Below are 27,453 nucleotides of genomic sequence, written 5' to 3'. Positions count from 1 at the left end.
ACTTGCTATATTTTAACCATAATTTATGTGGTTGTATTGCAGTAACATGAGAACTGATAAACTCTCCATATATTTTGTTTTCTTCAGTAACTGCACATCATTTTATTTCATAACATGCTGAGGAAGCTGAAGCAAGAGAAACAGAGAAACCTCAGTCTTTTCTGAAGTTTCTAGATTTTTATGGCAAAAGGTTAATTCATGGGCTCTGTTTTAACAGCCTGCAGGTAATTTTCATCAGCATAGCTGTAATGTGAACTTGCTTCCAACTTATAATCTATTACTTGAAGATGTGATCATTTTTCTCACAGTCATACAAACAGATAAATCATTCTAGGTGTTGAAGACAATTTTTTCCTACTTGATTAACAGAATTCTAAATAGCTAAAGTGATGAAAATGAAGCTGAAATTTTAATTTTCGTAGTGGAATGCTTCATTAAAAATGTCAGTTATGACAGAACTTTGTAGTCACTATAATTGGCTAGTCATCATTTAGAAATACAATCATGCATCTACTTACATTGAAAGTGAAGTTGAACTTGTGACCAAAATCAGTTATACCACATTTAAAATAAAGTTTAACACGGTTATTCTTATTTTTCTCTTGCCAACTTCTGGGCTTTGGTTTTTTCATTTTCATAATAAATGGAGTTTGTGAAATACTTGTTGTTTTTCTTATTGTAACCATGGAATAATATACATAATTCTTAATATATAGTTTTATTTAATCAGTAAACTTTCCTTGACATTTAATAGCCAAATTATATGACTTTTCAAAAATATTTCAATTATGTGTGCAACAAATAGTACTTTTTTAAACTGAAGTCATAAAACTACAAGCTTTTATGTGAAATATGCTCTGTAGAAGTGTTTTACTTTTCAAAAATTACCAACACTTTAAAAATGAGATGTTTTAAATAAAAATCTGAATTTCCCGCTACTAATAAGTTAGAAGATCTTACTGTAATGGCCCGGGATTCTTACCTGGCACTATCAGTGGAATTTAGTAGAAATTGCCCACATAGAAATGGAATTAAAGCTTATCCCAAACTCCACAACTCCTTCTAATTATGTCCCTGACTCGGAGGCTGAGGGTCATTTGCCATTTGTCATTATTCTTGAACTTGAAGAAATATTTCTCTGTACCTGTGTCTCAACAAAAGGGAGAAAATATATTTATTGTAACAAATCCACTTTATGTAATTAACTTTATCTGACTATAATCTTTGGACGTTTTGACCCTGGTCTTAGAGGTTACTGCCTAGGAAATGACTGGGTTTGAAACACATCAAGCATATCACCCCTGTTTAACTATGCATATACATTACCTAATGGAATAGGCAAGTAGTAGCAAAGATACGTGATACTGCAAATAATCCTCTAAATCATTTAATTAATTTGGGAATGAATTATGCATTTTTTGTAACACATACAAATTGGAGGTGATCTGGTTTAGGCTACTGAAATAAGTTTGATTTCATACACAAAAACACATGCATACAAACTGTTAGGCACTATGCCAAGTTCCATACGTACAAACATAGGTAAGGCAACCTCTCCTGTAAAGTTGCTCACTCTGGCACTGGCTGCAGGTATGCTGGATGAGGGCAGGAGTCTATTGTAAGTGGACCAAGTGTGGGTGTACAGGAATATATCTACTACTAAAGTGATGTGGACCTCTAGAAATGAGCCTGGCTTAAGTCTTATTGATGGCTTTAGTCTTTAATTATGCCCTGTAAGTGAATCTCATTAAATAATTATAAAGATATTTATTTCCACTTTAATTTCACACTGACTAAAATAGATTTTTTAAATTAAAAACCTACTGGTAATTTCTAAGTAAATTTAACTTTTTTTTAACCCTTCACATCTTACGGACTCTTCTACATGCAATCACCATTAATATTATTAATATGACTGCCTTCATTTTTACTTCAAGTGCCATGTTGAATGTATTTCTAAAGTAAAACAAGAGTTTTAGATGTTCTTATAATTCTAATATAGCAATAAACATAGATGTTACTGGTTTTTATTTCAGACCTATTTTACTTGATTTTATAATTTTTTTAGTAGCATTCACCTGATCTCAATTTTTCACTTAATTAGAATTAAGAGTTTATGAAGATCAAATAAATCAAGTAAATTATTGTCTCTGATTATAATTGTATTTTATAATGAAAAACTCATAGAATGTTCATATATATTATCTCTTCTATCATTGTAGTGTGATCATAGAAGCAGCATTGAAGCTAGCTTTGGAGGATCTGATTTTATTTCAAGCTCCTCCAATTGGGAAATTACCTAGTCTTCTCAGCTATAAAATGGAAAATTATTCTCCCTGCCTTGCTTAACTCATGAAGTGTTATAAAATATTGAAATGAGCAATGTCCTTGACATGAATTAGATTTTAAATTTATCTCTGATGATGTAACATATATATTGCAAAATAAATGTGACAAGTACCTAAAAGGATAAAGAAGAACACCAGTAAGCCATCCCTTTTAGAATTTGGTTGCATTTTCTTCCAAGGCATTTCTATCAATTTCTCTACAATGTGAAAGTTCATATAGTATCAATATTTTTCTATGCCGTTAATATTTTTCCCCACGTAGGTTTTAATGTCTGCAAATGTTTTAATGACTTAGGTTGTTCCCCTATTTTTTGTATGTGACTAAAGTTCATCAAGAGTTTGAAGTTTATTTTTTTATCAATTATTTTTTCTGTATCTAGTTTTTGCATATGAAGTGTTCACTTTAGAATTATGCAGTTGAACCACATGAAATTTGTTTTAATATTCCTGATATCTCCTGCCAATTTAATTCCTCCCCAAAAATATTATCGCTGCTTCCAATTTATAATTTCACTAGTTAGTATAATAAACTGAAAACACAAGTATTACTCTATGAAATCTTATACAAATATAAGACAAAATTTTATATATTTAACAGTAACTAATTTCCTTAATTTTTATCAGATTATTTTAGATTTTTTTCAATACAATCATAAGATACGTTTGGATTGGAAAAAAGAAACAGAAGTAGATACTACCAAAACCTTTAAAGAACTTCTATGCAATAAAAGATATGAAAACAACAGCACAGGGAAAGGTCAACATTGTGAGCAGAACAAAGACTGAAGGAAAGAATTAACTTTGGAATGCTCAATTAGTCAACATCTTTGCTTACTCTTATTAAAATTTAATGTCTGTTGATTAATTAAAAAATTCATCCCTCCAATAAAAATGTTTGAATCTATATTCTATGAAAAAGGTAAATTTATATTATATTACTTTCTATTATAGTTTAGGGGATATTTGCAACATTTTCTTACAGCCTGTTGGGATGAGAAGAAAACTAGGGTAGAATAAAAAAATTTTTAGAGTGGTATGTTAAATACTCTATTTATATACTGAATAATTTTATCATATTAACCAAAATATTTTAAGATTATTAAATATATTAGTCCCAGCTAGCCCCATTGTTTATTTTGATCCCCCTAAAGCATGAAATGAAAGTACAATGAAAGATTAACATTTGCACCAATTACTGTACATGCTTTTGGAAGCTTAGGGTTTTATCAGGTCCTAGGAATTATTAAAAAGGACTTAGAAAAATAACTACACTTTTATTGGAAATATAGCTCTTTAAGTGCAGGTTAAGATATTGATTCCCATGCTTGTGGTAAGTAGGTTCTTTGGCAGCAAAACAAATCATTTGCCCATACTAAGAGGAACATTATATTTTTCTTATTCCTTAAAAATAACACTGAGATAGTGTTTCATAGACTCTGCAGGATTTTAGTAAGCTTCCTTGCCCAGCACCTAAGCCAACATAAACTCTTAAAGTAACAGTTTCTTCTCCACAAAAAGCCACATCTTCATACTCAAATGTAGGTTCAGGTGATTGTAATAGTGTGTAGTATTCACCAAACTTCCCATTTTTTAGCTTTAAAATCTTTAATTACTTCAACACTTAATTATTCATCACTCTGATAGAAGAGTATTTGTGCCTCTGCTTCCCTTCTATTTCCTCTGCTTTCTATTTTGGTTATAGTGCATAGTAAAAGGAAGAAAGGAGAGAAACTCAGGATTTCATTTCCTTTTGGTTCCTAAACTGCAAAATGGTTAACGTAACAAAGCCATTAGATTTTATAATTTTTTTAAAAAATCAGCTGTATGTGAATATTTCAGCTATTCGTGCTTCATATTTGTAAATGTAAAAATAACTCATTTTTATTACTTATCTTTAACAATTTATAATCTATGGAAAATGTAATTAGTGCCAATCTAAATACTAACAATTTAGATATTGTGTTATTTGAACATTATAAATAATAGCCTAGAACTGAGCTGTAGTCTCTCAAACATTCTTTGGAGATTTTCTCCAAGGACCTTGATTATTTACCAAGTAAGATTAAACAGAATCCTAATGTATCAAAAGAAAAAAATTAGTGAGAAGGAATGATGTTTCAAGAACTTTAAGATAATTTGTTTCTGAAGGGCAGTGTAAAAATTCACAGGAAAACAGGGTACATAAACATGGAGCTTGAAATCGGAAAAAAATGTGTTTCTGATTAACTACCCAGAATCTTTTTCTGCATAAGGTATATGGATGAATGGAGAGATTAGTAGTTGAAAGGAAGGAAAGAAGGAAGGCAAGAAGGAAGGCAGGCTTTTTTTTAACCGTGCTACCAACTAGTTAGAGGTCTTTGAACAAGTCACTTAAACACATTCCGACTACCTTTTTTGACCAAATCTGTAGGGATTTTAGAACTCTGAAATATTACAATTCTAAAAATAAATTGGACCTTGAAAACAATAAAAATGAAGCAAATTATAATCTTGGTAAACACAGATGTTTTTCCCTTTTTTGATAGATATTATCTAAAATGTATACTATTAACTTTGTGCTGGTATTGTTTCAAGACTATTACGTATATTAGCTCACATGATCCACATTTTATAGGTGATGAAACTGAGGCACAGAGTTTAAGTGACTTACTGACAGTCAAACACTTTGAAGTTGGTGTTTAAACTCGATCTAGCTACTAAGTCCAGACTTCTAACAACTAAATTTGGCTGCCTGTTAGGGTTGCCTTACCTCTCTCTATACCATATATGAAAAATATTGTCTTCTTGGTGTGACAATATGAAATATATTGTCTTCTTGGTGAAAATACAGGCATTACATTTTAGCATGATTGAATAATTAAAAGTATTCTGCCACAATTTCTGTCGATTCACCAAATTCTGGTGAAAAACTTCAGTATTTTTCCAGGTCAAATGCATACTTTTTTGAGACCTTTACTATTTCACATAGTTATAAAGCTTTATATCTTAAATTCTAAAACACTAATAGAAACTGGGTGCTGAGGCATGTACCTGTAATCCTAGCTGAGTCAGGGAGATTGCTGGAGGCCAAGACCTTGAGATTAGCTTGCATAATATAGTAAGGCCCAATCTTAAAATATAACCAACTAAATAAATAAAATACTATCAATCTCAACCTCTAAAACTGCTGTTAGATGATAGAGCCTTTAAATATCTTGGAATTAGTGAAATTACCTTTGTTACTCGTCAATTTAGCAGGTATGAGCAAAAAATATTTTTGGAATCTTAGAAATAATATTACAGATAATTTTAACTTTCAAATAGATTGTTCTGTGGCTACAGGAATACATTGCTCTTTTGTTTATGTTATTTATTCAGTAAATATCTATTAATAGTCTAATGCTATTAAGCCAATTTACTGAGTATGCTTACAGAAGTGGCGAAATGTACACAGATTTAAATATAATACTATATACGATAAGAATTGGCCAGTGCCTTGAGATAGACAGAGATAAGGGGCTATAGAAGAAGGTGGAAGGGGAAGAATATATGTCTTGATTGAGGGAGCAGGGAGACAGGGCACTGGTGTTGAATGCAGGCTGCCTAGAGTATATAACATGTGTATTAGCCTAAGAATAACCAAGTTTGAATATACAAGGGGAGTTTTCAAAGAAAAATCCAGGTGACTAATGGATGTGAACAAATGTACCAAGGTACAAAAATGTAAAGCATTTACCAGTAACAGCTAAACACTTTACTGCAGAAAAATAGTTAAAAAGGGTTGGGAGAAGCTCATTGGGTGATGCCAGATTACTGATGCCAGAATAAGAAGCTAGAATTTGTTTCCTTAACATAGATTTTTGAACATCTGGTTTACATTTTTAGAGAAGCATTGATTTAGAGAAATTAATCTGGCTATGGTTTCTAGGATAAATTTCAGAAGCAGAAGAATCTAGAGCCATCCAGATCCTCTTAGCATCTAAGCATCTTAGCATCTAAGAAGATCTCATTATTACCAGACATTGAAGACAGTTAGACATTGAAGACTAAAAGTAGAGTCACTATTATAACAGAGATGAGTCAAAAATACTTCAGAAAAAAAAGTAGAAGTATTTCGGAAATAATTGAATTACACACAAAAAGTGTGTTTTTTTAAATTTTATACTAAGAGAGTGGAAGGAAATTAAAGACATTAAAACAGAAGCAGATGGATACCAAATTCTCAGGTCTATGATATACATACTGAACAGAGTCAAAGGAATTTTTTAAAGGAAACATCTAGTGAGGAACTGCAAAAGCACAACTTATGCAGAGAAAACAGGTATGAAAACACATATTAGGAGTCAACCATAGAAAGGTATGTGATGAATGATCTTATCATACCCAGGCAAAGAGCATAGAAAGAGAAAAGTGGCCCTGAGAGACCCTTAGGAGGATACATTTCAGATGAAAGAAAAAATTACTAAATGCATATATCCACAAAATAATATTATAATGGCAAATTGCATTTACATGATAGATGTGAAACTAAGAGCTTATCCAAATTCTGATAGCAAGGAAAAAGGAGAGGAAGGCGGTTATCAATAAGGATCATAAAATTAACAGTCAAATTCGCAGAAGGAAAACCTCTACAGAATCATGCAATGGGAGCTAGAAATGAAAATAATTTCAAGCAGAAGACTGATGAATTGTGCTACATGGTTTCAAAGGATAAGTTAAGGACAGGTTATTGGAGTTCAGAATCAATGGGGACCTTTCAAAAAGAAGTTATTGTAGAAGTGGGAGCAGGAATACCTTCTAGTTAGAAGGTCAGAAGTTGTTAAGGGAGTCTGTAGAAAGTAACCTTTCAAGAAGGTTACCAGTGAAGGGAATAGGAAATATATGTCCCTAGTTTAAAAGAGTAGTAAGATGGAATGAAAATTTTTTCTGGTTTAGGATAGAACTTTGTTCGCAGGTTTGTAAGCTCAAGAGAACAATCTAGAAATCAAAGGCATAAAACATAAATGTTAATAGTCAATGAGCAAGGACCTGAAAGAGTAGTCATGAGAGAGCCTGTTGAAATGACAAGGGTGAATGCTAGGCCACAGTAAGAGGAAAGGAGATATTATTTTCTATGAGACAAGAGAAAAGACAAGGCCATGAGGAAGACACGTTTTTAAACACACTGAGCTAGAGATTGAAGGAGTTTAGATTTCATGATTGAGAGAATTTAGATGTCATGCATTACCTTGATCCCCTGGTTGTTGAGAGGAGTTCAAAACTTTTGGAAAAGACTCAGGCCAGGTGTGGTGACTAACACCTGTAATCCCAGCATTTTGTGCGGTCGAGTAGGCAGGTCATTTGAGCTCAGGAGTTCAAGGTCAGCCTGAGCAACCTAGCAAAACCCTGTCTCTACAAAAAAATTCCAAAAGATAGCTCAGCATGGTGGTGCATACCTATAGTCCCAGCTACTCTGGAGGCTGAAGTGGGAGAATCACCTGAGCCTGGGAAGTTGAGGCTGCAGGGAGCTGTGATTGTACCACTGCACTACTCTAGCCTGGGCATCAGAGTGAGACCCTGTCTCAAAAGAAAAAAAAAAAAAAAAAGTTAACAATAAGAGAGGTGAACAAATAAACAGAGCAATTTGTGAATTAAGTTTGTGAACAAATAAACAGTTAGCAGTTTGTGAATTAAGCAGAGAATCAGTAATGTAGACTTGTCCTATAACCAGTTAACCACATCTTATTACTTTTCCAGTGCCTTAATGGCAGAAGTAAATGAAGTGAAAGGTAAATTCACCCAGCCACCAACATTGAAGAAAAAAGAGAGAGAGAGATAATTGGAAACTGCAGAAAAGCAAGCTCAGAGAACTAAGCTTCCTAAGCTAGTGTTTTGCTGACATGAGAGAGCCCTGGAAATGACTGTGAGAAGGCAAGAAGGAATTCCTGATGGGTGTTATTAATGTGAGACTATAGATTAAGGAACCAGAATCACCAATGAAGGATAAAAAGTGACTTCCTATGAAAATGGGAGGGGTTAAAGAGTAAAAAGTTATACTCTGAGGCAGATTTCTGTCCACATCTTAAATATGAGGTAGTTCCAAATGGTTTTGAAACCTAAAGTGGGGGTATTTATAGAGAGAGGAGCCCAAATTAAGTGAAGGACAGCAAGGATTTTGCTTAAATGATTAACATCAATAACAACAACAAAGATAAATTACCTAACCTTATTAACTATTGATTGTGTGTTGGATACTGCGTTAAGTGCTTTGCTTCTGTTAACTCGTTCATCTTTCCTGCTTACTATGTGTGGTGGGTAGTGGTCACAGCCACGGAGCTGACTGTTCCCCTCAGGTTCAATTGATTAAATTAGTTGTTTGATTTGACATTGTATAGACACAATCTTGAAAAGCAAATAATTTCAGCTAATTTCACTATAATCAAGGTTTTTCATTTTCTAGATGCTCTGAATACTTAAGGTACACATGGGCATATGTAAATATTTTATTAAGCATATTACAGAGTAGTTAACTTAGAACAGAATGTATTGCATAACATTGGCTATGGCGATAGGTATTAAATATTAAAAGGCACAGTCTCCAACCTGAGAGAGCTAGCTGATATTGCAAACACACACACATACACACACAACCTGTCCAGGAGTATCTGTCTTCAGAAAATACAGGAATTACTTGAAGAATTGTAATTTTATCTTATTATTTTTATTATTTTCAAGCACAAGTAAAAGTTATTTGAGTCATTCTCAACAGTATAAAAAATAAACTATTAAGCATAATTTATTATTAGCCACTTATAAATTTCTCACATATAAGGATGACCAACTGTAAGATGAAATTCAATACATGTTATTTAAATTAAAATGTGCCAGTACTTTATCAGTAAGTAGGTAAGTAGATAGGCAGTCTGAACTGATCATTAAAAATGCATCACTTATCAATCTTAAACATTTGGATGCATTATGATAGGATAATTGCAGCAATTTTGGTTCCTAATTTTATCAAATACTCTCCAGCACTGTAATACCTAATATAGTTATTGCCATAGAGTTCCAAAACCCCTATCAGGTGAGGGTCATGGCTACTTCCTAATTACCATCTGTTTAGCTTTGTTGGTGTTTCTCATTATACCTCAGAAGGTCAATGATACTGTTCATGATAGGAACCCAGCAAGACAAAAAGTAATAAAATAGCTCTGAGACTAAGCAAGGCTCTGCTACTCCAACTGATGGATAGTTAATTACCTGGGCATAAAACTGTGAGAGCACTGGGAGAAAGAGAGAACTTTGCAATATGGTAGACGTCCAAGTACAATATTATTTGGTGGTTTTTCAATGAACAATTCTGTTTAATTAAAACATGAGCATAACCTTTGGCAGAGGAGAATACAGTTTTGACAAAAGCAAAACACTGGGTATTTAACAGCCTCACAGACTACTTAGATGAGTATTTCAGTAAGTTTCTATAGCAGTTTCTCACCCTTGGCAGTACGTTAGAATTACATAGAAACTACATAATACCAAAGTCAGGCACTACCCCAAGCCAATTAAATCTAAATCTGTGGAGGCTGGTACTTAAGCATGCCCATCTTTTTTGTGAAGGTGACTCAAGTGCTGCCATTGTGCTTTTAAGGTTGCAAACCACTATATTACAACTAACATTCAAAAGTCATCATTGACAGTATGGATCTATTTGTGGTAAACTACAGTCTTCTTTTTAACCTTTACATTTATACTGCTTGTATATAGAAAGACTTGTGCAGCTTACTCATTAACATTGTAATTCTTCTTTTAAATAAACAATTAATTTATCTTTTAAAAACTTAACATCAAACTCCTCAGCTCCTATAGAGGAATTTTGAATGTGAGACCAAAAGGTATTTATTCCTAGGAAAAAGTTTTAGAATCCCTTCCAAATGTCCTTCTAAAAATAAATCCCATAGAATTAGATGACTAATTCTATCATTTTAATTAGTAAAGAGAGAATAAACAATTAGATGTAAAGTTCTTATGATTAAACAAAACCTTTGTGACTATCACTACGTACTTATTTCTTATAAACATTTTATAGCACTTACTTTTTTCATATTTAAACAGGTTATGGATCTTTTCAAAGTGAAACCATGTCCACAGGTTTCTAGAGTTTATATAAAAAGATTTATAGTCATATGACCTAAGTTCACAACTGGTAGTTTCATGACCAGCTAACCACTTTAAGGACAGTGCAAAGGGCAGAAACCTCTCCTCACTATGCTTTTCAGAGGGAATATAGAAGTCCCAGTCTTCCATGGCCAGTGTTACTTCCACGGATCTATTTGATCACCCATGAGACAAACAAAAACTAATTTGAGTTTTACAGAAAATGTAAAAAAAAAAAAAAAGATATCTATTAATTTTAAAACTTCTTACATCTGGACTTTGTTTCTAGTTTGAGATTATTTTTAATATTTAGAATGTCTCAAAAATATGTGCTATAGTCTCATTAAACTCCACACATTGTTTTCAAAATATATTCTTTTCTTTTTGTTTTTTTTTTTTCAACTAGGACCCCTACTATGGCTGGTGGCCTATTTTCTATTGACAGAAACTACTTTGAAGAGATAGGAACTTACGATGCAGGAATGGATATCTGGGGTGGAGAGAATCTTGAAATGTCTTTTAGGGTAATTGCATTTTATTTTATTTTTTGATGCTGAACATACTATGCTGTAGCATGCACATACCAGACACAGTAATTTACTGTCAAATCATTTTTGCTAAGGGATGCAAATTATTGATCAATTGGTCATCTTAATACATATGTTAAATGGAAAATTATAGATAATTTTTATTTTCAAAAATAATGTTTTTATTTGCAGTAAAAAATACATTAGGGCTTTAAACTGCTGAAATAAAGAAGAGTTTTTATTGATTAATAAAATGTTGCTCTATAAAATCACTCTGTGTTTTTGAACTAAAACTTGGAAGTATTTATGTAATCTGCATTTGCAACTACTACCTGAGATTGTTCTCAGAAAATGTTAAGAATGAACTGTGGTCAAAGGAATTTGGATAATTCTGCAAGTAGTATGAGTATTTCTACTGACATTATTGTTTGATAAATCAGTTTTAATAAAGCTAATTCATTTAATAAATGTCCTTCCTAGCAAAAAAAAAAAATTAAGGAATAAGTCTTTACAAATAGGTTATTAGGAAATGTTTAATAATATTTTAAATAATATGTTGTTATATTTTAAAATTTTAATGTGGACACATAAGTATGCTTTCATGCTAAGAAATTGATAAGCACTAACATAGTGGTTTTCTCAAATTACACATAATACTATTGCTTTTTTTCTACCTAGAATTCAGTGTAAACTATTTCTATGTGTTTGTTGTTGTTTTGAGACAGAGTCTCACTCCATCACCCAGGCTTGAGTGGCACAGTGGCACAATCAGGGCTCACTGCAGCCTAGACCTCCAGGGCTCAGGGATCCTCCCACCTTAGCCTCCCTAGAGGCTGGGACCACAGGTGCACATCACACCTGGCTAATTTTTTATTTTTTGTAGAGACATAGTTTCGCCATGTTGCCCAGTGTGGTGCCAAATTCGTGGGCTCAAACTATCCACCCGCCTGTGCCTCCCAAAGTGTTGGGATTACAGGTATGAGTCGCCATGCCCAGCTTCAGTGTAAAATATATGAAATATTACATCATTTTCCCAAAATATTTGTACAATAAATTTATTAGAGTTTACATATATTTATGAAGTTTAAACATTATGCCTTTCAATTTCTCATTTCAAAAGTAAAGTTTGTTTTTCATTTTCATAACATAAATATGTGTGATGTTGTGTAAGAAAATGTTAAAATTTGAGAATGAGTTACCTTGAATTTCTCTGCCATAGAATTCAGTGGATCTTGGATATATTATTTTAAAATCACTGGGATGGCCTAGTTATATTATTTTGCCTGCAAACTTTCCTTATAGCCAGATGTCTGAGACAAACCTTAGTTAACAGAATTGTATTATTTTTGCATTTGCTTATATGTTCATATTGTTATGAAACTTGCCAAACCAAACTCAGGAATTTCTTCTTGCCTTCAGGTCCTGTAAACCTTTGGAAAAGTTTTGAGGACATTTGAGAACTCAAAATTATTACCTGGTATAGTGCTGACAGTGAAAATAGAAAAGAAAAAGAAAACAAAAGAAAATCAGTATATTCAAAAGTTTAAAAACAATTTGCTTCTATTTTTAGATGTAAAAGTGAGATAATTCATTCATTAACTAATATTCTTTGGGTGCTATGCTGTGGTTACATAAGAAATAAAATCAGCACAGAAATACTGCTACTATATGGGATTCTCTTGCTCCCTTTCTCTTATCTTCCTAAAATTCGAATTCACCTCTTTTCTCCCTCCCTGTTAAGCCTGATTTTCTGCCAGTGGATTCCTCTTACTCTTATCTCATATGTCCCAGATTGGAGGAATGTTCTTTAACTTACTGAAAGTAGATTTCAGAAAGAATTTAGTGGAATAATATGATAAAGGAGGAGGACCTGATCAGGAAATGTAACAGGTATAAATGTATTAAAAACGAAGACTTGAGGATATGATAGGTGATGCAGATACCAGGGGTACAGAAGGAATGTAGCTAGGGGTTGTAAGAATAATCAGATCCCTCAAAAGTGACACAGGAGGTTTTCTGTAATTGGTTGTTAGGGTTACTATGAAATAAAATATTATCAGTGACTTTTAAAACAATATCAAGTATTTTAAAATATGTTATCACTAGTTTCCATATGACTTTATAGAAAGAAATAGGCATTTTGCTTTTTATTAGACTCTTATGTTTTAGTTTCTTCTCTGTGACATGAGTATGTTTGCTTAGTAGACTGTACTGTAGCTGAGGAATATATTGAGTAAGGAAAAATATTAGAATAATGCATTAGCAAAAGATTGAGATCCCTCAACTCTCTTTAGATTCATTTCATGACTTAATGAGAATGTGTTGAGCATTTATAATCAGAGAATTTGAATCTAATATCCAGCCCAATTATTACACAACAAATATACATTGAGCAAGTGATGTTTCCAGGTGCTGAGTCTACAAAGATGAGTAAAGCATGCTTCTTTTTTTTTTTTTTTTTTTGGAGACAGAGTCTCGCTCTTGTTACCCAGGCTGGAGTGCAATGGCACAATCTCGGCTCACCGCAACCTCTGCCTCCTGGCTTCAGGCAATTCTCCTGCCTCAGCCTCCTGAGTAGCTGGGATTACAGGCGCGTGCCACCATGCCCAGCTAATTTTTTGTATTTTTAGTAGAGACGGGGTTTCACCATGTTGACCAGGATGGTCTCGATCTCTTGACCTCGTGATCCACCCGCCTCAGCCTCCCAAAGTGCTGGGATTACAGGCTTGAGCCACCGAGCCCGGCCAAGCATGCTTCTTTACTCTCAAAGAACTACATTACTATGACAGAGATGTGTGTTATTGAAAAGAAAATATGATAATTTCTTTTATATATTTATGTGTGAGATTTTTTTTTTGTCTCTGTCATGTGAGCATAGGCAAATGTAAATTCAACTGTAAAAAGATGATTATACTTTTCCCTGTAAGATCAGGAATAAATAAAAATGTTGTCTCTTACTTAATCTACTTAATATTATACTGGATGTTTTAGGCACAACAATAAGGTAAAAAGAATAAATTAAGCCATCCATATTAGGAAGGAAAAATTAAGACTATAATTTCAGAAGACAAGATTCTCTACAAAATCCAATGGAATCTAAAAAACAAGTCAGTCTTCTTATCAAGGTTGTAGAATATAAGAACAATGTATAAAAGTCAAATGTATTTCTATACACTAGCAAAAAAACAGCAGAAAACTGATATTTAATCTTATGTAAAATAATTTTAAAAATATGAAAAATTGATAAATCTGACAAAAGATGTGAAAGACTGGTATGCTAAAAAAATCCGGTATATTACTAACAAATTAAGGGATACCCAAATGAAGAGAAATTCCATTATTTATTAAGAGTTAGTAGACTCAATATGGTATTAATATGAAAATTCTTCCTCATATCAATATAGATTCACTGCAGTAGCAAATGTATTGTATTTACTTACTATTGCATATTAGCATACATTCAAAATAATAGTTATGTATATTTTATTTACTTACTATTGCATTGAATCTATATTGATATGCAATAGTAAATAAAACTTACTTCGTCTAGTAGAAATTGACGGGTTGATTCTAAAATCCATATAGATATAAAAAGGTATGTATAATTGCCAAAAATACATTAATAAAGAAAAAAGAGAATTAACAAAATGGGATTTTAAAATTTATTGTAAGGCTATAATAATCAAGACTGTTATTGATTATTGACAGACTATTGATTATTGGCTGATTATTGACAGTTATTGATTGACAGATTATTAATAATCAAGAGTGTTATTGATTAAAGACAGAAGAACAAAACTGAAAATCTGGAAATAAACTCACACATGTATGGACAACTGATTTCTAAGAAATATGCAAAGGCTGTTTAGTAGAGAAAGAATATTTTTTCAGTAAGAATTACTAGAACAACTGAATATCTGTGTGTGGGGGGAAAACAACTCCAATCCATAACTTATACCATATAAATATTAATTCAAAATGTAAAAATATAAAATTGAAAAAGAAAACATAGGAGAAGAACTTGTGTGATCATTGATTAGACAAATATTTCTTAGACATGACACCAAAAGTATGAGTCATAAGAAAATGTATCAGGTGAACCCCTACCCCATGACTGGAGAGAGAAGAAGCTGAAAGGGGGAGATAGCCAGGTGTGGCTGGGTGGGTCCCTACCCTCCCCTACAAACCCCAGAGTGCTGAAGCTCTAATCTATTGGGTTGCACAGCCACTGCCACAGTCTGAGATGAACCCTGAATGATCCAGCACAGTGGAGGAAGGGCACAACCCACCACTAGAGGGGTGGGACCGGGCTACATGTTTTAACAAAAAACACAGGAAGCCTGCTTAGCAACAGGACCATATTCTTGAAAACCCAGCAGTGCCTATAGGTCAGCAGAAGAGGCTGGCCTAATCTCCCAGTAAAAACAAAGAAGATACAGGAAGCTTCCCTAGTAACCTGAAGGAGTCCCTAGAAACCCAGTAGTGCCTCCACAGGCAGACAAGCAACCTCACCAAGCAGCTCCCTGACACCACAGCCAGGAAAATCCACAAAAATGGAAAAAAGAAAAAAAAAAAAAAAAAAAAAAAAAAAACCAGCAAAAAAAATGGTGAAACCATCAAAGACCAGAACACTTCTTCTCCTTCAAGGAATCACAACTCCTCAATAACAAAGGATCACAACTGGACTGAGGAGTGTGATGAATTGACAGAAACAGGTTTCAGAAGGTGGATAATAAACTTTTCTGAGCTAACAGAACACGTTCTAACTCAATGCAAAGAAACCAAAAGCCATGAAAAAAGGGTAGACAAAATGCTAACTAGAATAACCAGCTTAGAGAAGAACATAAACGACTTGATGGAGTTGAGAAACACAGCACGAGAACTATGTGAAGCAAACACAAGTTTTAATAGCCAAATCGATAAAGCAGAAGAAAGGATATAGATACTGAAGATCAACTCAATGAAATAAAAAGAGAAGGCAAGACAAGAGAAAAAAGTGAAAAGAAATGAACAAAGCCTCCAAGAAATATGGGATTATGTGAAAAGACCTAATCTACACTTGACAGGTGTACCTGAATATGTTGGGGAGAATAAACCCAAGCTGGAAAACATGCTCCAGGATATTATCCAGGAGAACTTCTCAAGCCTAGCAAGGCAGTCCAAACTTCAAATTCCAGAAATACAGAGTACTCCACAAAGATATTTCTCAAGAACAGCAACCCCAAGGCACATAACCGTCAGATTCACCAGGGTTTAAATGAAGGAAAAAATGCTAAGGGCAGCCAGAGAGAAAGGTCAGATCATTCACAGAGGGAAGCCAATCAGACTCATGGCAGATCTCTCAGCAGGAACCCTACAAGCCAGAAGAGAGTGTGGGCCAATATTCAACATCCTTAAAGAAAGAAGTTTCAACCCAGAATCTCATATCCAGCCAAACTAAGCTTCCTAAGTGAAGGAAAAATAAAATCCTTTACCAACAAACAATGAGAGATTCTGTTACCACCAGACCTGCCATACAAGAGCTCCTGAAAGAAACACTAAGCACGGAAAGGAACAAGTACCAGTAACTGCAAAAACAAACCAGTGGGCAAAGACCAAAAATGCAATGAAGAAAATGAGTCAACTAATGGGAAAGAAAACCAGACAGTAACAAAATGGCAGGATCAGATTCACACATAAGAGGACTAACATTGAATGTAAATGCTAAACGCCCCAATCAAAAGACACAGACTGGCAAACAGGATAAAAAGTCAGAACCCATCAGTGTGCTGTATTCAGGAAACCCATCTCACATACAAAGACACATGTATACTCAAAATAAAGGGATGGAAGAAGATTTACCAAGGAAATGGAGAATAAAAAAAAAGCAGGGGTTGCAATCTTAGTCTCTGATAAAATGGACTTCAAACCAGCAAAGATGAAAAGAGACAAAGAAGGACACTACATAATGGTAAAAGGATCAATCCAACAGGAAGAGCTGACCTATTTTAAATATATACACCCTCAACACTAGAGAACCCAGGTACATAAAGCAAGTTCTTAATGACCTAAAACAAGATTTAGACTCTCATAGAATAGTAGTGGGAGACTTCAACACTTCACTGTCAATATTAGATGGATCAACAAGACAGAAAATTAACAATGATATCCAGGACTTGAATGCAGACCGGGATCAAGCAGATCTAATAGACGTACACAGAATGATCCACCCCAAATCCACAGAATATTCTCAGCACCACATGGCTCTTACTCTAAAATTGACCACATCATTGGAAGTAAATCACTCCTCAGCAAATACAAAAGAACGGAAATCATAACAAACATTCTATCAGACCACAGCACAATCAGACTAGAACTCAGGATCAAGAAACACACTCAAACCGGCACAACCACTTGGAAACTGAACAACTTGCTTCTGAATGTCGACTGGATAAACAATGAAATAAAGGCAGAAATAAAGATGTAAAAAAAAACAAACAACAAAAAAAAAAAACACTTTAAACTTCATGTGGAATCACAAAGGACCCCACATAGCCAAGGCAATCCTAAGCAAAAAGAACAAAGCTGGAGGCATCACAGCGCCAGACTTCAAACTATCCTACAAGGCTACAGTAATCAAAATAGCATGGTACTGGTACCAAAACAGAGACATAGACCAATGGAACAGAACAGAGACCCCAGAAGAAACACCACACATCTACAATCATCTGATCTTTGACAAACTTGGCAAAAACAATCAATGGGGAAAGGACTCCATGTTTAATAAATGGTGTTGAGAAAACTGGCTAGCAATGTGCAGAAAGCAGAAACTGGACCCCTACCTGTCACCTTACACTAAAATTAACTCTAGACAGATCCAAGATTTAAACATAAAACCTAACACTATAAAAACACTAGAAGAAAACAGACAAAACCATCCAGAACATAGGCATAGGCAAGGACTTTATGACTAAAACACCAAAAGCAATGGCCGTAAAAGCCAAAATAGACAAATGGGATATAATTAAACTTCAGAGCTTCTGTATAGAAAAAAAAAAAAAAAATCATTAGAGCGAATCAGCAACCAACAGAATGGGAAAAAATTTTTGCAATCTACCCATCTGACAAAGGGCTAATATCCAGAATCTACAAAGAACTAAAACAGATATGCAAGAAAAAAATAGCTCATTCAAAACTGGGTGAAGGATATGAACAGACACTTTTGAAAAGAAGACATACATGAGGCCAACAAACACATAAAAAAATGCTCATCACCACTGTTCATTAGAGAAATGCAAATCAAAACCACACTGAGATATCTCATGCCAGTTAGAATGGTGATCATTAAAAAATCTGGAGACAACAGATGCTGGAGAGGATGTGGAAAAATAGAAACACTTACACAGTTTGTGGGAGTGTAAATTAGTTCAACCACTGTGAAAGACAGTATAGCAATTTCTCACGGATCTAGAAATAGAAATTCCATTTGACCCAGCAATCCCCTTACTGGGCATATACCTAAAGAACTATAATTGTTTTACTCTAAAGACACATGCACACATATATTCATTGCAGCCCTGTGTACCCTGGAACCAACCCAAATGCCCATCAATGATAGACTGGACAAAGAAAATGTGGTGCATATACACCATGGAATACTATGCAGCCATAAAAAAGCAATGAGTTTGTGTCCTTTGTAGGGACTTGGGTGAATCTAGAAACCATCAATCTCAGCAAACTGACACAAGAACAGAAAGCCGAACACCATATGTTCTCACTCATAGGTGGATGTTGAACAACGAGAACAGGTGGACTCAGGGAGAGGAAGTTGGGGAGGGGGGTAAGTGAAAGACAGCAGGGGGTGGAGAGGGAAGAGAGGGTGAGGTGGGATAACATGGGGAGAAATGCCAGATATAGTATGTACCTAAAGTAAAATAAATATTTAAAAAAAAATGGATCACCAAAATTCAAAAACTTGTGCTTTTCAAAGCACTATTAAGAGAATGAGAAGTCAAGGCACTGATAGAAAGAAAATTTGGCAGATTATATATCTGTTAATGGATTTGTATCTAGAAGAAAAAAAACTCTCAAAACTCAGTAATAAGAACTTTCAAAAACTCAGTAATAAGAAAACAGTTGACTCAATAAAAAATGGCCAAAATATTTTGAATAGACACTTCACTAAGAAAGGTCTACAGATGGCAAATAAGCAAATGAGTAAATCCTCAACAGTCAGTGGGGAAATGAAATTTAAAACACAGTGAGATCACACTACACATTTATTAGAAAAACAAAGATTAAGAAAGCTGATCATGCTGGTGATAATATGGAAGAACTGTACCTGCAGTGCTGGTGAGAATATGCAATGTACACTAAACTCCGGAAAACAGGTTTAGTACTTTTTAAATAACTCTTATTTACTCAATGAAAAGGAAAATGTATGCTCATACAAAGAGTTGTATGCTAATATTCATAGCAGATTTACTTGTATCGCCAAAAGCCAGAAACAATCCAAATGTCCATCAGCAGGTCAATAAATAAACTATGGTTTGTCTGTGTAAAATACTACTCAGAATATGTGCAAACTATTAATGCATCCAACAACTTTGGTGAATTTTGTAATAATTATGCTTAATGAAACAAGCCAGATAATTGGATTACGTACTATATGACTCCATTTGTATAAAATTTTCGTAAATGCGAACTTATCTATGAAATCAGCTAAGTTGTCTGGGGACATGAGACTGAGGTGGCACAGGGAAGATTGCAGGGAAGGATTACAAAGGGGCACATGAAAACTTTTAGAAGTAATGGATAAATTTATTATCTTGATTGTGGTGACAGCCTCACAAGTTACACACATGACATAACTTCTTACTGAGTGATACAATTTAAATATATGCAGTTAATTGTATGTTAATTATCTTTTAACAAAGCTATCAAGATTTAAAATATACAGGGAGAGAGAGGCATACTCCAAAGAGAAACGAAGGAAAAATGTAGGTCCAAGTATCTGCTTAACAGTAAACTTTTATAAAACTTCTGTGCTTAGGTTAGATTCTCAATGTACAGTTATTTTTAAATACCCCTGTTGATCTGATTATAACAGTCTACCTCTCAGGATGACTGTGTGCATTAAATGAGGTAATACTTAGTAAAGCTGTTTATAACTGCATGGCAATATTAATTTTTATTATCACCCTTAAAACAAGCTCTTTGTAGGTAACTAATATTTAATTAACAACATGGAATTTACTTCAAAAACCCCAATATTTTTGGCTTGCAAATTACAATGAAAACAGTAGTATATTCACCTAAAGGACATAGCCAAGTAAAATGTCTTCTTATGTGAAATCCATTTATTTCCAATTTGTACAAGCAATGAAGTGAAAAAGAGATGAAAACTGACATGATAAATAGTGGGAAAATGAAAAGCAGGGGTTCCCATTGAACAGAACAGTATAGTAGATTAAAGAAACTTGTTAACCTTTAGAGGCTTATAGTACCCAGATTTTTTTAAGTACTAAAAGAAAGTAAAGGACTTTCTAAGAAATGTACACACAATTCAGATTTTGACAAGTGAAAATGTCAATCATAGTAATTTGTTAGAAATCATTTTAGACAAAGGTCCAGCTGATTTATTTCTCTTAGAGTTCTTTGCTTTTTCTAAACTTAATTCATACAAATCTGATGCAAGTAAGTTATTTGCCAATGTGTAAAACTTTGCTGGTTTTTTGGACCAGTCATAAAAACCAGATTATAATAGAAATGTGGAGATGGTTTTGTGGGATACTTTTCTTTATATATGATAAACCACTGTCTTATTGATAATATAGAGATTAGCATTTAAAAAAAAAATCCCGTGAAATTATAAACTGACATTATGTGTGTGTAGTCTCCACAAAGAATACAAACCAATCTTAATGATTTGTTTTAGCAAATGTTTCTCTTGTTCCCTATTTGGTGCAGGCTAAACCTTAAACGTATTGAAAAATAGCTTGAATTTTTAGCTTCTGTGTCTGCAACTAGTTTTTCTGTCATCTGGGCCATCACTTTGCTTTGAACCATTGTTTGAGCATGTATTTTCATTTAAAGAATGGCTTTTTAAATGTAAACCAAGGAATAAAATATTTTTACATAGGGACAATGAGACAGTGCTAGTAAAAACTGTCATATCTATTATATATGCTTGTAAAGCACAGGGTGAGTAGGTGTCACAGTAATATTTCATTGTGGTTCCCAGTAGAATTCTGTTTACCCAAAACAAATGTGTTAGAATTTTATTTTGAATATGAACTGCTATAAATAACTGGATTCATATGCTCCTTTGGAAAAAAAATAAGTGAACAACAGGTAAATTAGACATTAATTGAGCTTTAGAAAAACATTAGCAAACATCAACAGAACTTGTATTGCTCTTAAAATTATAATAGCCTAAGGCATTGTAATTTCAATAACTACATTTCTTCATTAACATTTTTGGTTCCGAAAACTGGAATATGAGAAGAGCTTTATGCCTTTGATGATGCTTTACCCTGTAAAAACTCAATTTGGAGACATGCTTATACTTTTAGAAACAAAACATTTTAGAATACTTAGATACACTAAAACTTGGGTTTTCTTTATAATCATTTAATTATTTCTTAAACTAATTGTTTGAAAATAATTTTGAGGTAGTCAGTACCACTTATAATTTATTTTTAGAGCATAACCATGCATTTACACATTTTTTGTTATTTCTAAAATCATCCTAAGATATTATTAGAATGAAAATTCACATCAAAATGATTCAAAATAGGGGGATCCAAGATGGCCAAATAGGAACAGCTCTAGAGTGCAGTTCCCAGGAAGTACAATGCAGAGGGTGAGTGCCCACCGCATTTCCAAACAAATTTTCACTGCCGACAGACCAGGAGATTTCCAAGCCGAAAAGTGCCATGAGTCTTCAGCATGGCAGTTTCAACTGGTACCAGACTGGCAAACAGAAACTCACACAAATCTGGGTAGCCATTTCAACTGGCTAGACACCTGGAAGACAGAGTTGCCCATTCAACTGAAAGGGAGGGGGCAGAGACAGTGAACTTCAGGTGATCTGGTTCGGGGGGTACCACACCCACAAAACAAGCAATCTGAAATGCTCTGGATTGAGTGTTCTGCAGCAAGCATAGCTGGACCCCAGACAATCCAGCTCAGTGGGGGAAAGGGCAACCACCACTACTGAGGCAATTCACACAGCAGCTGGGCAGAGCCTGTGGCAGCTCAGCAACACCTCTGCTGGCAGACTGTGACTAGACTACTCCATGTAGGGCAACAGGAACTTATACATAAAGCCTACCTTCTTAGGACACAGCACCTGGGAAAAGAGGTGGTTATGACTTCCACTACAGCAGACTTAAAAGTACCTGCCCAGCATCTCTGCATGGAATAAGAAAGCTCCCAGCACAGCACTTGGGCTCCTATAAGGGACAGACTGCCTCCTCAAGCAGCTCTCCAACCCCCATATAACCAAAGAGACACCTCATCAAGGACAGCTCAGGCAACATCTGGCAGATACCCTTCTGGGAGGAAGGTAACAGAAGAAACTGGCAGCGATCCTTACTGTTCTACAGTACCCGCAAGTGATCTCCAGGCAAGCAGGGTCTGGAGTGGACCTCCAGCAGTCCTACAGCAGGGTGGCCTGTTAGAAGGAAAACTAATAAATGAAAAGAAATAACTTCATCATCAACAAAAAGGATATCCACTTAGAGACCCCATCTAAAAGTCACCAACTACAAAGACCACAGGTAGATAAAGCCACAAAGATGGGAAGAAACCAGCACAAAAATGATGAAAATACCAAAAACCAGAACACCTCTCCTCCTCCAAAGGATCACAACTCTTCACCAGCTAGGGATCAAAGATGGATGGAGAATGAATCTGATGAATTGACAGAAACAGGCTTCAGAAGGTGGGTAATAACAAGCTTCTCTGAGCTAAAAGAACATGTGCTAACTCAATACAAAGAAACTAAGAACCTAGACAAAAGGTTAGATGAGATGCTAACTAGAATAAACAGCTTAGAGAAGAATATAAATGACTTGATGGAGCCAACAAACACAGCACAAGAACTTCACAAAGCATACACAAGTTCAGTAGCTGAATTGACCAAGCAGAAGAAAGGATATCAGAGATTGAAGATCAACTCAATGAAATAAAATGATAAGGCAAGAATAGAGAAAAAAGAGTGAAAAGAAATGAACAAAGACTCCAAGAAATATGGGATTATGTGAAAATACCTAATCTACATTTGATAGGTTTACCTGAGTGTGACAGAGAGAATGAATCCAAGCTGGAAAACACTCTTCAGGATATTATCCTGGAGAACTTCCCCAGTCTAGCAAGCCAGGCTACCATTCAAGTTCAGGAAACACAGAGAACACCACAAAGATATTCCTCAAGAAGAGCAACCCCAAGGCACATAATCAACAGATTGACCAGGGTTGAAATGAAGGAAAAAATTATAAGGGCAGCCAGAGAGCAAGGTCAGGTTACCCACAAAGGGAAGCCTATCAGACTCACAGCTGATCTCTTGGAAGAAACCCTACAAGCCAGAAGAGAGTGGGGACCAATATTCAACACCATTAAAGAAAAGATCTTGAAACCCAGAATTTCATATCCAATCAAACTAAGCTTCATAAGCGAAGAAGAAATAAGTTTCTTTACAAACAAGCAATTGATGAGATATTTCATCACCACCAGGCCTGCCTCACAAGAGCTCCTGAAAGAAGCGCCAAACATAGAAAAGAACAACCAGTACCAGCCACTCCAAAAACGTACCAAATGGTAAAGACCATTGACATAATGAAAAAGTGTGTCAACTAATGGGCAAAACATCCAGCTAGCATGAAAATGGCAGCATCAAATTCACACATAACAATATTAACCTTAAATGTAAATAAGCTAAATGCCCCAATCAAAAGATACAGACTGGCAAATTGGATAAAAAGTCAAGACCCATTGGTGTGCTGTATTCAGGAAACCCATCTCACATCTAAGGAAAGACAAAGGCTCAAAATAAAGGGATGGAGGAAGATTTATCAAGCAAATGGAGAGCAAAGAAAAGCAGGAGTTGCAATCCGTCTCTGATGAAATGGATTTTAAACCAACAAAGATCAAAAGAGACAGAGAAGGCCATTACATAATGGTAAAAGGATCAATGCATGAAGAAGAGCTGACAATCCTAAATATATATGCACCCAATACAGGAGAACCCAGGAACATAAAGCAAGTTCTTAACCTACAAAGAGACTTAGACTCCCACACAGCAATAGTGGGAGACTTTAACATTCCACTATCTTTAGATAGATCAACAAGACAGAAAATTAACAAGGATATCCAGGACTTGAACGAGTGGACCTAAAAGACATCTACAGAAATCTCTACCCCAAATCCACAGAACGCACATTCTTCTAAGAACCGCATTGCACCTACTCTAAAATTGACCACATAATTGGAAGGAAATCACTCCTCAGCAAATGCAAAAGAATAGAAATTGTAACAAACAGTCTCTCAGACCACAGGGCAATCAAATTAGAACTCAGAATTAAGAAACTAACTCAAAACCACACAACTTCATGGAAATTGAACTGGCTCCTGAATGTCAACTGGATAAACAATGAAATAAAGGCAGAAATAAAGATGTTCTTTGAAACCAACCAGAGAGAAGACACAATGAACCAGAATCTCTGGGACACATTTAAAGTAGTGTGTCTAGAGGGAAATTTATAGCTATAAATGCCCACATGAGAAGCTGTGAAAGATCTAAAATCAACAACCGATCATCAAAATTGAAAGAGTTAGAGAAGCAAGATCAAAAAAATTCAGAAGCTAGCAGAAGACAGGAAACAACTAGGATGAGAGCAGAACTGAAGGAGATAGAGACACACACAAAAAAAAAACAGGGGAAATAAATCAATAAATCCGGGGCTATTTTTTTTAAAAGATCAACAAAATAGACCATTAGCCAGATTAATAAAAAAGAAAGGGGAGAAGAATGAAATAGATGCCACAAAAAACGATAAAGGGGATATCGCCATTGATTCCACAGAAATACAAACTACAATCAGAGATTATTACAAACAACTCTATGCACATAAACCAGTAAACCTGGAAGAAATGAATAAATTCCAGGACACTTGCACTCTCCCAAGCCTAAACCAGGAAGAAATTGAAACCTTGAATTGACCAACAACAAGGGCTGAAGTTGAGGCAACAATGAATAGCCTACCAACCAAAAAAAAGTCCAGGTCCAGATGGGTTCACAGCGGAATTCTACCAAATGTACAAAGGGGAGCTGGTACCATTCCTTCTGAAACTATTCCAAACAATACAAAAAGAGGGAATCCTTACCAAATCATTTTATGAGACCAACATCATCCTGATACCAAAACCTGGCAGAGACTCAACAAAAAAGAAAACTTCTGGCCAATATCCATGATGAATATAGATGCAAAAATCTTCAATTAAATACTGACAAACTGATTGCAATGGCACATCAAACAGCTTATCCATCACAATCAAGTAGGATTCATCCTGGGGATGCAAGGCTGGTTCAACATATTCAAGTCCATAAATGTAACCACCACACAAACAGAACCAAAGACAAAAAACACATGATTATCTCAATAGATGCAGAGAAGGCCTTCGATAAAATTCAACAGTGCTTCATGCTAAAAACTCTCAATAAACTAGGTATTGACAGAGCATATTATAAAATGACAAAAGCTGTATATGACAAACCTACAGCCAATATCATACTGAACGGGCAAAAACTGGAAGCATTCCCTTTGAAATCTGGCAGTAGACACAGATGCCCTCTCTCACCACTCCTAGTCAGTATAGTACTGGAAGTTCTTGCCAGGGCAATTGGGCAAGAAAAAATAAATAAATAAAGGGTATTCAGTTAGGAGAAGAGGAATTCAAATTGTCTCTATTTGCAGACAACATGATTATTTATTAGAAGACCCTATCATCTCAACCCAAAATCTCCTGAAACTGCAGAAAAGTCTCAGGATACAAAATCAGTGTGCGGAAATCACAAGCATTTCTAGACACGATTAAGAGACTAACAGAGAGCCAAATCGTGAGCAAACTCCCATTTACAATTGCCAAAGAGAGAATAAAATACCTAGGAATACAACTAACAAAGGATGTAAAGGACCTCTTCAAGGAGAACTACAAACCACTGCTCAAGGAAATAAGAGGACACAAACAGATGGAAAAACATTCCATTCTCATGGTTAGGAAGAATCAGTATTGTGAAAATGGCCATACTGCCCAAAGTAATTTGTAGATTCAATGTGATCCCCATCAAGGTACCAATGACCTTCTTCACATGACTGGAAAAAACCACCTTAAACTTTATATGGAACAAAAAGTGAGCCTGCATAGCCAAGACAATCCAAAGCAAAAAGCACAAATCTGGAGGCATCACACTAGCTCATTTCAAACTAAACTACAAAGCTACCATAATCAACACAGCATGGTACTGGTACCAAAACAGAGGTATAGAGCAATGGAACAAAACACAGGCCCTGGAGGCAACGCCACACATCTACAACCATCTGATCTTTGACAAACCTGACAAAAGCAAGCAATGGGCAAAGGATTCCCTGTTTAATAAATGGTGCTGGGAAAACTGGCTAGCAGTGTGTGGAAAGCAGAAACTGGACCCCTTCCTGACCCACCTTACTCTAAAATTAACTCCAGATGGATTAAAGACTTAATATGACCTAACACCATAGAAACCCTAGAAGAAAACTAGGCAAAACCTTTCAGGACATAGGCATAGAGCAAGCACTTCATGACTAAAACGCCAAAAGCATTGGCAACAAAAGACAAAATGGACAAATGGGACCTAATTAAACTCAAGAGCTTCTGTACAGCAAAAAGAAACTATCATGACTGTGAACTGGCAACTAACAGAATGGGAAAAAAATTTTGCAATCTACCCATCTAACAAAGGGCTAATATCCAGAATCTACAAAGAACTAAAACATTTACAAGAAAAAAAGCAAATATGCCCATCGAACAGTGGGGGACGGATATGAACACTTTTCAAAAGAAGAAATATATGACACCACCAAACATATGAAAAAATGCTCATCATCACTGATTGTTAGAGAAATGCAAATTAAAACCACATTGAGATACCACCTCAAGCCAGTTAAAATGGAGATAACAGATGCTGTAGAGGATGTGGAGACATAGGAACACTTTTACACTGTTAATGGCAGTGTTAACTGGTTCAACCATTGTGGAAGACAGTGTGGCGATTCCTCAAGGACCTAGAAATAGAAATTTCATTTGACTCAGCAATCCCATTCCTGATATATACCCAAAGGATTATAAATCATTCTATTATAACAACACATGCACATGTACGTTCATAGTGGCACTGTTTACAATAGCAAAAACCTGGAACCAATCCAAATGCCCACTGATGATAG

At 34.9% G+C, this 27,453-nt stretch overlaps 1 protein-coding gene across 8 annotated transcripts in view; it reads left to right on the top strand.

Annotated features, from left to right (window-relative positions):
* GALNT13 (polypeptide N-acetylgalactosaminyltransferase 13) overlaps positions 1-27,453 on the top strand; it is a 606,606-nt gene that overhangs the window by 383,449 nt on the left and 195,704 nt on the right. For 6 of the 8 annotated variants that reach the window (XM_074399672.1, XM_074399674.1, XM_003921971.4 and 3 more), the window contains one exon: positions 10,867-10,984. The exons of the other annotated variants lie outside the window; for them this stretch is intronic. In XM_074399672.1, coding sequence (XP_074255773.1) covers positions 10,867-10,984 — 118 coding nt within the window. The remainder of the gene's footprint in view (positions 1-10,866; positions 10,985-27,453) is intronic. 8 annotated transcript variants of the gene reach the window in all.

This window comes from Saimiri boliviensis, chromosome 5 (genome assembly GCF_048565385.1).
Source record: "Saimiri boliviensis isolate mSaiBol1 chromosome 5, mSaiBol1.pri, whole genome shotgun sequence".
Classification (NCBI taxonomy): domain Eukaryota; kingdom Metazoa; phylum Chordata; class Mammalia; order Primates; family Cebidae; genus Saimiri; species Saimiri boliviensis.
The sequence above is the reverse complement of the archived record's forward strand: the minus strand, read 5'-3'. Positions and strand labels throughout refer to the sequence as shown.